This window comes from Coturnix japonica, chromosome Z (genome assembly GCF_001577835.2).
Source record: "Coturnix japonica isolate 7356 chromosome Z, Coturnix japonica 2.1, whole genome shotgun sequence".
NCBI lineage: Eukaryota > Metazoa > Chordata > Aves > Galliformes > Phasianidae > Coturnix > Coturnix japonica.
Genome location: NC_029547.1, coordinates 51,353,990 through 51,367,723, shown reverse-complemented (window position 1 = coordinate 51,367,723; position 13,734 = coordinate 51,353,990). Strand labels below are relative to the sequence as shown.

The 13,734-nt window shown below is 36.1% G+C and overlaps 1 protein-coding gene across 1 annotated transcript in view; it reads right to left on the bottom strand.

The window, feature by feature from the left end:
- Positions 1–13,734, bottom strand: part of MCTP1 (multiple C2 and transmembrane domain containing 1) — a 240,760-nt gene that overhangs the window by 106,938 nt on the left and 120,088 nt on the right. Inside the window, exon 9 of the mRNA XM_032441507.1 lies at positions 4,651–4,945. Coding sequence (XP_032297398.1) covers positions 4,651–4,945 — 295 coding nt within the window. The remainder of the gene's footprint in view (positions 1–4,650; positions 4,946–13,734) is intronic.

The window sequence follows — 13,734 nt, the reverse complement described above, 5'->3', positions numbered from 1 at the left end:
GATAGTTCTATTTAAATGGCAAAATGCTTTTACTATAAATCTTTTCTTCTACCATTATTTTATTCAATATCAGCATGTATTCTAAAAAAGGAAGAAAAACTGAGGAGTAGACTGACAATTGGATTTACACACCCTGCATCATTTTTGAAAGCTGCTTGGAAACTGCATTCTCTTTTATTTTTTTCAAATGCCTAAGAGTAATAACCTGGGAGTACTGCAGCATCTGAGTGTGTTATGCCAGATTTTTTAAGATGACTATGATTTAAAAGTTGTTCGGCTTCAAATGCTGAAACATCAAGTGGGATTTTGATTATGCAACCAATTAACAGCAAATTTTACAATACTGTTTACTTTCTTCAGAACCTATGAGAAAAAATCCAAAAGAGGAATCTACAATTATATTTTTAAATACATTTTAAATCGTATGCTTCAACAATTTTTAAAGTTTTTGCAAGTCATGTACGTAAGTGCTGTCACCTACCCTTAATTGTAAGCATTTTAACATCTAAAATATTAGAAAAGGCCACAGGCATGATCCACAATATTTTGGTTGGTTATGAGAAGGTACAGCAGCATTTGAAGCCTTTTCTACCTGATGCTGCTGTCTAGATTCCTAGAATGTGCAACCATTAGGTAAACACAAGGTCAAAATTGTGAAATATATCATGAAGCTGAAACTGACTGTTAAGAAAAAACAGAATCACATCACTTATCTGAAAATCACAGCTTCTCCTTGAAGGTAATATCAGATATTGCAAAAGAAAAATACGGAATACCTTTATATATAGATAGCATACTTATTAAAATGTTTGACATACAATACACATTCCTGTATTTCTGTTAATAAGACAATTGTAGCAGTCAGATCACACTCTGATATTAATTTCACAAGCCCCAGTTGACTAGTTATTGTTTACAGTGGAGGTTTGACCTTGGTATCCCGAATCCAGTTAAATGCAATATCTTGCATGCAGCATACATACAAATATACACATGCATGTTATATCAGCATAATCATTAACAGTTTTTAATTGTATTTAGTATGTTTAACATCAGAAATAGGGCTTAAAACTACTGGTAGTCAGCTTCAATCAGCACAGATTCAATCCTCTGCTTATGTGCTTACACACAAGCTGAGAGTGGCAGAAGTGGTGGTACAGATAGCAGTGCTGCAGTTCAAAAGCATGCTGGCACTGGCACCATCTCTCACAACAATAATGATCAAGGTTTGGAAGCTTCTTATCAGAACTCATACTGTAACAGATAATTCTGCTCTAACACCTAGATAGAAGTGAAAGGATTTACAAGCATGTTTCCACATTTTACCTAAGTTTCGGAATAACTGAAACAAACTGATAGCTTCAGAAAGAAAACAAAACAAAAACCCAAACATGAATCAAGACAAACAAACAACTGCTTCCCTTCCAGAAAGCTGTACCTAGGATTTCCCTCAAGATTACACCCTGCAAAATGCATGTTCTGGGAAGAAAAAGAAAAAGAAAAGCAAAACCGGAAAAGAAAAGAAAAGAAAAGAAAAGAAAATGAAAAGAAAAGAAAGATAGAAAAGAAAAAGAAAGAAAAAGAAAAGAAAAGAAAAGAAAAGAAAAGAAAAAGAAGAATGAAAAGAAAAAGAAAAGAAATAGAAAAGTAAAAACCAGAAAAGAAAAGAAAAGAAAAGAAAAGAAAAGGAAAAGAAAAGCACTACCACTGTATCTTACTTTGCTAACCTTAGTTAACATCCCACAAAACAATTATTTTTGAACTTTAGTTTAAGCGATCAGCAACTTTAGACTAATTTACCATAAGCTGTGATGGTTGAGACTACTGAAATTGCATACAACAGGGCTAGCTGTAATCTAGGTGAGAAAGCAAATAACTTGTAACATATAAGTTACCCTTAAATATGTAAACTGTGTAGGTAACGTGTTTATTCAGGGATGAATAGCTGCTGTCCCTTATTTACGATTAAACGTTTTAGAAGGCCTCAAAAACTGTATGGTTTCTGAAGCCTGAAATTTCCATAGCAGAGGAATCTGTGATTTGCAGTGAATCTTTTCAGCCTCAATAGATGGGAAAGATTGAAATGCTCTGGAGATGGGTCCTCTTTATATTTTTTTAATGAAAGGCTGTATAATATATTTTCTGTATGGCTGCAGCAGCTGTCAGGGAGAGCATCTCAGTTCAGCTCTATTATGGGAGAAGCAATACCCCATCCTATGGCATCGAGATACACTGAGGGGCTAGTACTGATTGACAAGCAAGGTGATCCACACCATGACGTCCTTATTCATCTCTGTTATGAGAAAAGCTTTTTTTTTTTTACGTGGTTTTTTAATGTCACACCACCAGCCTTATGACTCGCTGTCATCTTAGAACTGCTCACCTTTTATCAATGCTCTAAATAACATTTCAAGCCCATCGTCTCACGGTGGACAATCTGGTCAAGGGACATTAAATCGGATGACTGTGAAATGTCATAATAAGAAAATAGGAATGCTAAAACAACATTCCTTCTCTAACAACTTAACCCCCCCTTTTTCCCTCGTTTTTTTTTTGGTTTTTAAATGGTGACAAGGGGGACTGTGGGTTCAAGCACACCGCATGCGATTCTGAAAAGGTCATACAATCTCTCTATTCGGATCATGTACATTATGCGCCCCCTCCCTTCCTCACCCCAAAAGGAATTAAATCTTTTACAGACATATCGCTGGGTAAAAATAATAGGCTTCAAGACACATAATGCATGATTTAATTTAGTAAGGCCTCTGATGTTCAGCTACAAATGGTTAAATGACAGTAATAGAGTCATTTTCCAAGGCTATTTGATCTGATGGTAAGGTCAGCTCATTAACTGTTTTTTGGCTGTGGAAAGGGTGCAAAATACATTTCTCCAGTAGAAAGCTAGATTTTTTAAGAGAACAAAAAATAAGCCCCAAAATACAGAGAATGAATGGAAATAGTACATCTTGCTAATTACAGATTCATTCTTTTAATCTGCACTGAAGAAGATATATGAACAGTAAAGGCTCAAATCAAACATCAAGTGAAAATAAACTATTTGAATATTTTGCTAAACCTTGTCATCTCTTTCTGCTGCTGTCCATAGGTCGTTTTAATAAAAACTGTAATATTTTTCAAAATGGGTATCAATGCTGTAATTTTCAAAAACATATAATGAGAAATTCCTTCTACTGCGATATGAACACCCTCCACAAAACCAGACCTTTTCAAACACGTACACTACTGTAAATATAAGAAAAATGACACACTTCCAAGAATGTGGAAGAAAAGGAAACAAATAGATCGATTTTATGTTTTACACTAGGGAGAGAGAAAAAAAAAAAAAAGAGAGTATTTATGAAAACTGATTAATAACACAGTCATAACGTTGCAATATTGCTTCTAAATTCTCAAAACCATCAGTATCACTTGACTCTCATCGCATCTTCCCACAGCATAATCCACAGAAATATGGTATTGTTACATCTGGTAGCTAGAAGCATGTCACCTCAAAAATCTATCCACCAGAAATTTATTATACTTATAAAGATCTATTCTGACAGTGACAGGCTGTCTCAGTGGCTTCCCAAATACGAAGTAATTCTCCTAATTGCAATTATTTTTCAGAGATTTTGCACAAGACTTTAGTTCTCAGTTGGTTTAGGAATATTATGTTTAGCCTCACTAAGTCACCTCTATTAAACTGTGTTTATGATAACACTATTGGTGTACGAGTTGTACAAGCATTAGCAGACAGCTGATTCAGTGGAGATAACCAGAATAAATTTGCTGAAGCGCACATCCTGCTAATCTGTTTGAAGAATATTGTACAGCATTAGTACTAGCACTTCACGTTATCTGCACAGACTGATAAGGTACATCTTTATTAAATTCAGTTGTTGAAAGGTTGTCAGTCATGGAATAGGAATATTTTAAAATCTAAAAAAAAAAATAATAAAAAAAAAAATTAAGCGGCTCTTTGTTAGTCAGAGCTTGGTTTAATGGCTGAGTGTCTAGAGAAGCCTTTCTAAACACCTGGCAGCATCGTACAATAAAAGCTTTGTAATTTTAAGTGGAAATAGGTTCCCCCCCTTAACCCCCCCTCTCTTTCTCAGCCCCCCCCTGCTCTTCTCTGTGTGTAGTGAGACAGTTACTTTTAGTAATTTAGGTATTAACAAATGCTGGAGTAAGAGCTCCCCTCTCTGTTCCTTTGATAAAACTGCAGAGCTGCTGTGTAATGTGAGGATGCTGGGAAATTAAAATAATTTGTTCCAGAATATCTTGAAATAGAAATGCTGCTTAAAACAATTATTTTGATGATACAAAATACAAATTATCTAACATAGAGTTAAAATCTCACCCTCTTTTAGACTATGCTTAAAATCCCCAGCCTATAGGATCTAGGAATAGTTGACATAAACACTCACTAGAAATTGCACAGCCATTAAATAATCCCTCAGTTATCTTGCACTTGGTAAAAATGATCTGTAAGGCAATGAAATTAACTTCTTTATGTCCCAAAGTTAATTAAAATAGCTGAAACACTATGTAAAAATTACCTTACTGTATACAGAAAATCTGCAGCCTTTTTGATCATAACATTTCAGCTGCAATAATATTAATGACTAGTTTAAACGACTGTCATTGGTTGAACATGGTAAGGATGCATGGGATATAGTATTTAGACTTCTTTCTCCAATACTTAGTATTTATAGAAGCAAACATTTCACAGACAAAAGGCAAAAGAGAACTCCATACATATCTCTTCAGTATTTCCTCTCGCTCCTTCGGGTCCTCCAAGGAGTTGACAGAGAGGTCAGAGATGGTGACAGCCGCTGAGGCTGTCAGAGTGACCAGCAACACCAGGCATCCTTCCCCTTCCTCCAGTGGCATCTCCAGTTTGTGAGTCTGTTCTTTACTTAGGGTTGACAGGTCAACCTGGCATCTAGAAACACATTTTTCATCAGTATATAGTTTTTGTCACATTAAACAACAGTTCATTGGCTTACTTGCATTCAGCTGCACAAACAAACAAACAAACAAACAACCCCCATCCCCCGAAACCTGAAAGTCAGTATGAAATCCTTCTCAGTTTCTGGAACGATTTCTCTTCAGACTGTGCCATATGCCTTTTTTTAAATCTATAACTTGTTATAGATGTGTACATTAAAATACTAAAAGGAACACTTAGACACTAGAAACAAGGTTATCTAAAATGCAGCACGTGAGCTCACAAAAAGAGAGTTTTAAAAATTCACATTCAGAAACAGACCATAGTTTTTAATTATGACTCTTGTATAAAAATAACACGTAAGTTTTGGTACGAATATTTTTGATACCACTCATCTAGCAATAGTAAAAATCCCCTCTAACACAAATAAAAGAAAAAGTTTCTTGTGTGGACTTAACTGTTATGGAGTCAACATGACTGAACACACAAAAGCAGGACTAGAGCACCACCCAAAAGGCACAGCTCTCTTGCAGTAAGCTGTGCATGGCTCAGGGTCAAAGCTTCATGCAAGCATCAAGGATAAAATCTGATGCCACAAGCCCCTGTATAGTAAGATGTCTCATGTTGTAATGAGCAAGGACTGCTTATAACTGCACAAACAGTGTCTAAAGACAATCCTCCATGCTTGATCCCTCTCTGAATAACCCTGGCTGCACAGGATATAACATGCACTGAATTAATGAAGAATGGCTCCATATGTGTCAGTTTTGCTGCTGCTGAAATGACTTCAGAAATGAAATATAGAACTACTAAAGTAAAAATGTTGCTCTTGCTAACAAGGAGCTGACAAAAAAAAAAAACCAAAAAAAACCAAAAAACAAACAACAACAAAAAAAAACACAGACCACTATTCAGTTAAAACAGTACAGCCTGTGAACACTCTGTGGATACCTTCAGAAGTATTAATATGTTCATGTCTATACTTCATGAGTTTCAAGTTTTCTAGATTTCAACTCTGAACCTGCCTAGAAATTCAGTGCCTATGCCTCACATGATGCCATCCTGCCCCGTAGAGGAATTTCTGTAAAAAAGAACTGTTAGCAATTAAGATACTTTAAGGATCTCCAGTAGCATTTTGCCAATTCATTACTCTGAATAAAACCAAAACCAATATTTAAGTAAGGCGTATGGATTCATTCTATATTTAGTTAAGCAACCGCATACTTTACTTGTAACAGTGATTATGTAATGCGATGAGTATGTGCTCTATATGCCACTCTCACTAAACTAATGATCTACGAAACTCTTTTCATAAAATGTCAATTGATTTTGATGAGATAGTTAATGTGGTGACCACAGGGCCAATAAAAAAAAAAAAAAAAAAAAAAAAAAGGTGGCAGACATGAATAAATAGGCATTTAAGGACAGGAAATTGCCAATTATCAGAATAAATTCATCCTTAAAAAACAAGTACTATACTACCACAGGCAGATTAGATTTGCTAGAGGAAAATTTCATTAAAAAGAAACAAACCACATTTACTGTCTTTTGTGTTGCTGTCAAAATCAAACTACTATAAAACTCATACAGTAACAAAGTTTATTTTACAATGAGAAAATTTGAAACTGATCGTGAATTTAGTGTTTTCCTTTTGTTTCGAACTCTCTGGAAGATAAGGAGTTAGAAATGAAATTAACAAGATTAGCAAGATATTAAAAGTGCTGCAGTCAGTGCAGGTTCACAATCAAAGTTTCATACCTACTCACAGGCAATTAGACTTCTCTTTTGGCTGCAGTGGAGGTTGTAATACTCTCCTTAAGATAATGAATAACTTTGAATGCTTGATTATGTTAAAGTAGGTTAAGCTGACTAGTACTAAATATTATCACAGAATCATTAAGGCTGGAAAAGACCACTGAGATCACATAGCCCAGTCACTAACACAGCTCAACCATTCCCACCACGTTTCTTGATCAGCACCAGGGACAGTGACTCTACCACCTCACTGGGCCTTTTTCAGTGCATTATCACTGTTATGGATAAGTTTTTCCTAATATCCAACCTGAACCTGCAGGGTGGAACTTAAGGACATTCCTTCTAGATTACTTCAAAATAGATATCTCTCAGAAACGCCTTTGCAACAATACTGCAGCCCTAATCAATGATTATTGGAAGGACCACTTTAAACTCTACTAAGGTCAGTACAATCATCAGAAAGTCATTACAATACAAGAAATGCAGAAATAATACTTATCTCACTCAAAACCAGAAAATGATGCCACTTGAAGCAAAAAGACACAAAACAGAAGCCCTGTAGAATTGCAGTGAATGTAAAACTACAGTGTTTATGTCAGAACAACACATTTCAAGGTCTCAGGAAGTTACAGCACTCTTTGCAACATTACAGCTCCTGCTATTCTTTGTTTAGGATAACAAGCTGACAATTCAATTCTACCTGTGTGATTTTCCTACAGGTATAAAAATAGTCCGAACTGCGGCATATCTATGAGACACTAACCACAAAATGTGTCTCTGTTGTCTTTTTGATGCATCTCCATGAATCAGTTTGTTATTTTCTAAAAGCATAAAAGGGGCTGGAAGTGACGTGGAAATGTTTACTGGTGAAATCCTTTATCATTTTACATGGAGAATATCCTCTGAACACTCTTCAGATAATTTCATAAAAATCAGAGATTATTTCATTATGGAATTCTGCTACTGTGCTTTATAAGAATCCTGGTTGGAAGCACCAACATCCTTACTAAGCCAGGTGAAAGTGTATTTCTCATCCTATGTCACATCCCCTCCTGTAGGCAAGGGGAAAACCTTGCAGGAGATGCAGCTGGCTTGCACCTAACTCACAGAAGATGCTGAGACTTCACAAGCATTACCAAGGCAACTGCATCAGCAGCACACTCTTCAATTCAAAGACAAAACATTCAATTTACAATTACACTGTAACAAAAAATGTGATCCTTTCCATTAGTAGCTTTTCCTGGAAAACAAATAAACAACTATGTTTCTTTTATATCAAATTTACCTGAAAAGGAAAAAAAAACCAAACACTTTTCTTAGCTTTTCCTTTTCTTAGCATGAGAACAAAAACAAGCAGTAAGCCTGTTCAGTAAGGTATTATCTAAACTAAACCTATCCTGGAATAACTTTCACTAGCACCAGTAGTAAAATCTACCAAACCTTTTTTTCTATTGATTTTTCCTACAAATAAAGTGAAAAAAACCAAACCAAAACAAAACAAAAAACCACAAACCAAACCAAACCAAACCGAAAAACAGTGAACTTGGAAGACTTCAGTTTCAGTTTCTTATCACACTATTATTTATACACTGCTGGTGAGAGGAAAAGTTCATCTTTGGTGAAGTGATCATCAGGAAAATCTATGGAAAAAATAGCCTTTAATTCCACAGACATTTTCAAGCACAGCTGTATATCAACTTTGGTGAATGTTAGCTTATAGAGAAGTCTGAGTATTTTCATTACTTTTCTACTCCACGTTATGAAGATCTTTCATCACACAGCTGCAACTGTGCTAGAAGTGCTGGGAAGGGACAATGGAACAACGCTGCTGGCTAGCTGACATGTCCAGGATGAGAAATGGAGATACATCCTCCCACACCATGCACATGAGCACTAACAAGCAACACCTGGATCTGGATTTTCAGGTCTGGAGAGAAGTGAAGGGAGAAAAAGTCATATAAGTGTGTCAAGTTCATAAACCAAAATAAGATAGATGAGTAGCTGCAAAAACATGGTGCTGCTCCTAGAAAGGAGGATTTGGAGATACAAGGGGAATCCAACACCTCCTCTGAAAATGTCTTCAGTGTGTTAATTACCCAGACTGCTAGGAAGAGAAATTTCTGATTTATTTTTAATTTGAATATATCTGTCCTTTGGTTCTTTTTATACCTTTCTCTGCTAGGTTAAAAAAGCCGTCGGTCCCCCTTATTTTCTTCTAGTGAAGGTACTCACATACCATAAGCATATCTCTTCTTGATCTTCCTTTTGATATGCTAAACACCTACAGCTCCCTATGTATTTCCTTGGAACACATCTCCTACAGCCCTCAAATGACTTTTTGTAACTTTTCTGATCCAGTGAAATTTTCCTGCATCCTTTTTAAAGTATGGAAACCAGAGCTATGTGTAGTATTTTATTATCAGCAGGTCTAAGAGACAAAAATCGCCTCCCCTCTCTAGTTCTAACAGAACCTGGAATGTAAGACCGCTTTGGCACCCTGGTGAAATATCCTTGCTAATGAATGAGATACAAAGGTAGCGACATGACATAGAAGGCCTCTTAAAAGCCAGGTGGCCAGGCAAGGGAGAGGCAGCAGATAGCGAGATCATTTTCTCACATGACAAAATAAAGCATGAAAGAGGAATTGGCACAATCCTAAGTGATAGGGACAGAAAAGCACCACTTGGCTACAACCCAGGTAACTTAATTATCGTCATGACTTGTTCAGAAAGACAGCCTTTTAACTCCGCTGTGATCCAGGTCTATGCTGCTCCAAAGGACGCCCAGGAGAGGAAACTGTGCAATTCTGCAATTAGAACTGAGCTGGACATACATCAGAAGAAGTGAGCCATGAACTGCTACAATTTGTGAGACTCCGTAGCCTTTATGTGCTGAGTAAAATGTTTCAGTAAAACTGGGAAACAAACGGAGAACGGAAATTCTGCAAGACATGACAGAAAATGATATGGCTCAAACAGACAGGACTGCAGTTACATGAAGTTCTTGGAAGAACAAGAGAGTGTCATTTTTAAGCAGAGAGATAATGAGAAAGAAATGAAATTACAGACCCCACATGGTTCTTGTGATAGGTGGTGAAGAGAGGAGGCAGTCTGAAAACCAGCAAAGTTACCCAAGGTGTCGGAGTGGTGGCTCAGCTAAGTGGGACAGTGACAGGAAGTGTGACAGCAGCTGGGGAAGCTGTAAGGGCATCAGGAGCCAAGTAGCAAAACACGAGAAGCAGAAAAGAGCCTTGCAGCATGTGGTAAGTCCATCAAGATAATGGAAGTATGAGAGCTGCATGAAATTCGGAGCATCCTCACTGCCCAGACCTGAATGCAGACAATTCTGTATGCCTAGGTGGAAGAAATACAGCCCATGCCATAAAATCCTGCTGATGGATTTTGAAATGACATATCAACATTTTTTAAGCATAGCTTTTCGCCATAACACTACAGATTTATGTCTGAAATTGTGTAGACAGTAAGTAGGACTTGTGGATGTTTTATTATGCAATACTTCCTATATCATCTTTGCGGCACAGTCATCTGCTATAGACGTGCAATGTAAGTGCTATCATTGTGTAGTTGTTTTACCTCAAGACAAATTATTTGCTTTGCTAAACAATCCTCTGCTTTGAGAAACATTTGTTTTTTTCACCCTACCCGGCTCTACAGTACATGAGGTAGCTCAAAGAACTTTCAAGATCTTTCACATGACTACAATCCATATCTTCCAGAAAACCTCACAAACTTGTATCTACACCACAGATTGTTCTGTTTATTTAATACCATAGACCACAGAGCTAGGCAGCCATTTAACTAATCATTCTCCCTTTCTCTTATTTCTTGGCAGAGTAATTTCCACATGCAGGACATGCAGGACAGAAGAAAGATCTATAAAAGCAATGTGCATGCAGCATTATCTGTCTCAGTTACTACTAAATTTGTAGAAGTATAAAGAAACAATTCTCAATAAATTTGTGAATAACACAACGTATATTAAAATTTGTCAAGGGCAGGCCTGCCAGAAGCATTTTTTGATGTTAATGCTTTTGGCAATATGCTCTTACACAGAAAAAAGCATCCATAATGATTTAACTTTAATCATCATGTATAATACACACAGGCCATTGGTTGTGCATTTGTCTGTGTTTACACAGAACTGCTGTGTAATTCACACATGTACACAGATAGAAAAAGACAAAAACACAAATTACAATGGAATATTAAAGAATAAATTTAAACTTTGAAAATAACTTTTCAGAGCTACAGTGACATGCAGAAATTTAATAACCACCATGTGAAATAAAAATTAAAAAAAAAAAAAGGGAAAATCAATATTTCCAATAATATGTAATTCTAATATAACACCATCATATTAACATATCTAAAAATGCAGGAAAAAAAAATCCTTGAACACTCTATTTCCATAGAATTCTGCCAAACTTCCATGTTTAGAGACCTTCCCTTAACTTTATGTGCATGCAGGAATATCATTTCAGCTAAGCACCACTATTCAGTTCTCTGCTTACTGTATTCAGGATCTTGTAGTGAAATTATGTAAGTTTGAGTAGAAAAATAATACTGAAAAAGGCATAAATATTTTATTTTAAAATCCCACTTCAGTTTAGAGCTGTGAGTAGTATATTGCTGTGTCTTCAGATTAATAATGCAGTAGTATGGCTCTCACTGTGCTTCCTTTTATGTGCACCTGAAAAACCCTCTATTGCTTCACTACTATGAAAAAATTAAACAGACAAAATATAACTGATTAGCTGTTAAAAAAAAAAAAAAAGTACTTAATTTTCAGTATTTTACTTTTGGATTTTTTAACACCCATTTTAAGAGGATGAATTTAAATACTATATATCATGTACACATCTGCACAAACAGAAGAAAGAGCCTGAATTTCAATAACAATGTTCTGAGAGATTATGGGACATTTCACTTTTTTCCGATATATATAATACATAGGTTTAATGAGTTTAAAATACAGAAGGTCTTCTGCTGTTCTTCACTGGCATCAGACTTGATAAAAGATAGTAACATTTACAGAAAATATGCTTAGACAAAGTTTACAGGTATTTTGTAGCATAAGATAGGAGTAAAAACTCAATGTCATTTTAAAGATAAACGTGCATTTTTCAGACCAATAAATAATGCTATAAATTCTGCTGTGCTGGGTTGCAAATAATCTCAGCCGAATAAAACTGCATGACATGGGATTTACTTATCCTGTATGTTCACAGAAACAACTTGTTCTCTGACAGCACTCATTCTTGGCAATTTATTGCAGCTGTCAGCAGCCAATTTGTTCAGATTACTGCTCTGCATAAAGGTGTAACAATCATGAGGATTTATTAGCTGATTATGGTAAAGGTGACAGTCAGGATCGCCTCCGAAAATGCAGATGATAAGGAAGTTAAATAATTACACAAAGATTAATATCATTTCACCTCTGTTTTGATCTTGGAATTATCTACATAAAATTATTGCAGTGTGTGTTTTTAATCACAGTAGTATATTGACTCAACATGGAAATGATTTACTCAGTGAAAAAAACATGTGAATATTAAATGCACTCAGACTGAACAATATCCATATGTACATATGTATTTCTACCTATCAGATGAAATAATGACTAATGCTGTAAGTTCTCATGTTCACTGGAATGTAAAAAGGCTGTCTTAAGGACTAATACTTTCCAAACCAAATAATCTTTAAACCTTATAAAATTGGTTCTTAAGTTTTTTGTTTAAATATTCTTCTGAAGAACAGCAGAATTTGATCTGCTGTGTGAAACTCTATTATGGTCAAGTTCTGTCATACAAATCATCAGCAAATATACTCTTCTCCAAGTTTTTGTATGAGATCTTTTTGGAGGCTTTTGAAATTCTAAAATAAACACTGAAATGGTTCTCAGACTTCTTTTTGGGAAGGTATTCTTAGACGGAAGCTCACAATGCTCTACTTTCTTTATAGTCACATGGGGAACACATGCAATTGCAACTCAAATGTGTTTGATGAACACATAATGCTCAAAGTCAAGAATGGAAATAAAGCAATCAGCATCTCATTTCAAGAATCACCACACTGAACTTGTCTGGGTACCAAGACAAAGGTGGAACTTTATGCTAGTTCTGTGACAGCTACATCTTTCTCCTCTGAATTAGGATGCCATGCTGTCACTCTCACACTCTTAATACTTTCCTCTTTCTTAGAAGTCCCTTTTCTACTACCGTTCTCCTCATCTCACATAGCCCCAAAGCCAGTATATCACTTCCATGTCCTCAGACTTCTCTAATATCTTTTCTTTACCTTCACACCCTCAAAAATATAGCAAGCCCTAGCTCTTGAAGTCTCCACTTTGCCACATCCTGACTTCATTCCTGCTCTCCACCATGCTCCAAACTAATGATTATGATAATATACACAAGGCCCACAGAGTCTTGATTTACTTTTTAATTTTTTTAATAATAATTATTATTTTTTAAATTTCACTGATGTGTAACTGAGACAGAATACAATGCCTAGGAAGAAAATGTGACATAAATTATAAACATGAATAAAACTGTGAGCTTAGCAGTGGACAAGTAACTCAATTCAAGGGGACTTCCAGTACTCATTTCTGCAAGGCACATGGTGCTTGTTCTGTAATCCTCCAACCAGGAACATTACCTTGCAGAAGCTTAGTAAACATAGCAGCTCCCATACTGTTACAACAGCCCTGGAGTACAACAGCATCTCTGGTGGCCCATGAGCCAGCAGAGCACAAGCTTGGATGGGGGACATGAGAGTGCAGCCATGACAAATCAAGATGCTGAGGGAACAGGAACGCTCCTGTTTTCCATCCTCGTAATCAGTTTATTCTGGAAACTTAACTAGCTTTTGGGACACTCCTTAGCAAAGCAGCTCACCAATAGATTTTGCACAGGAAATTCCAATGACCTTCCTGAACTGCTCCTAAACAACCTTTTTCACAGTGTTTTCTCAGCACTCTGTTTTGTTGTTTCTTTCAGTACCTAAGAT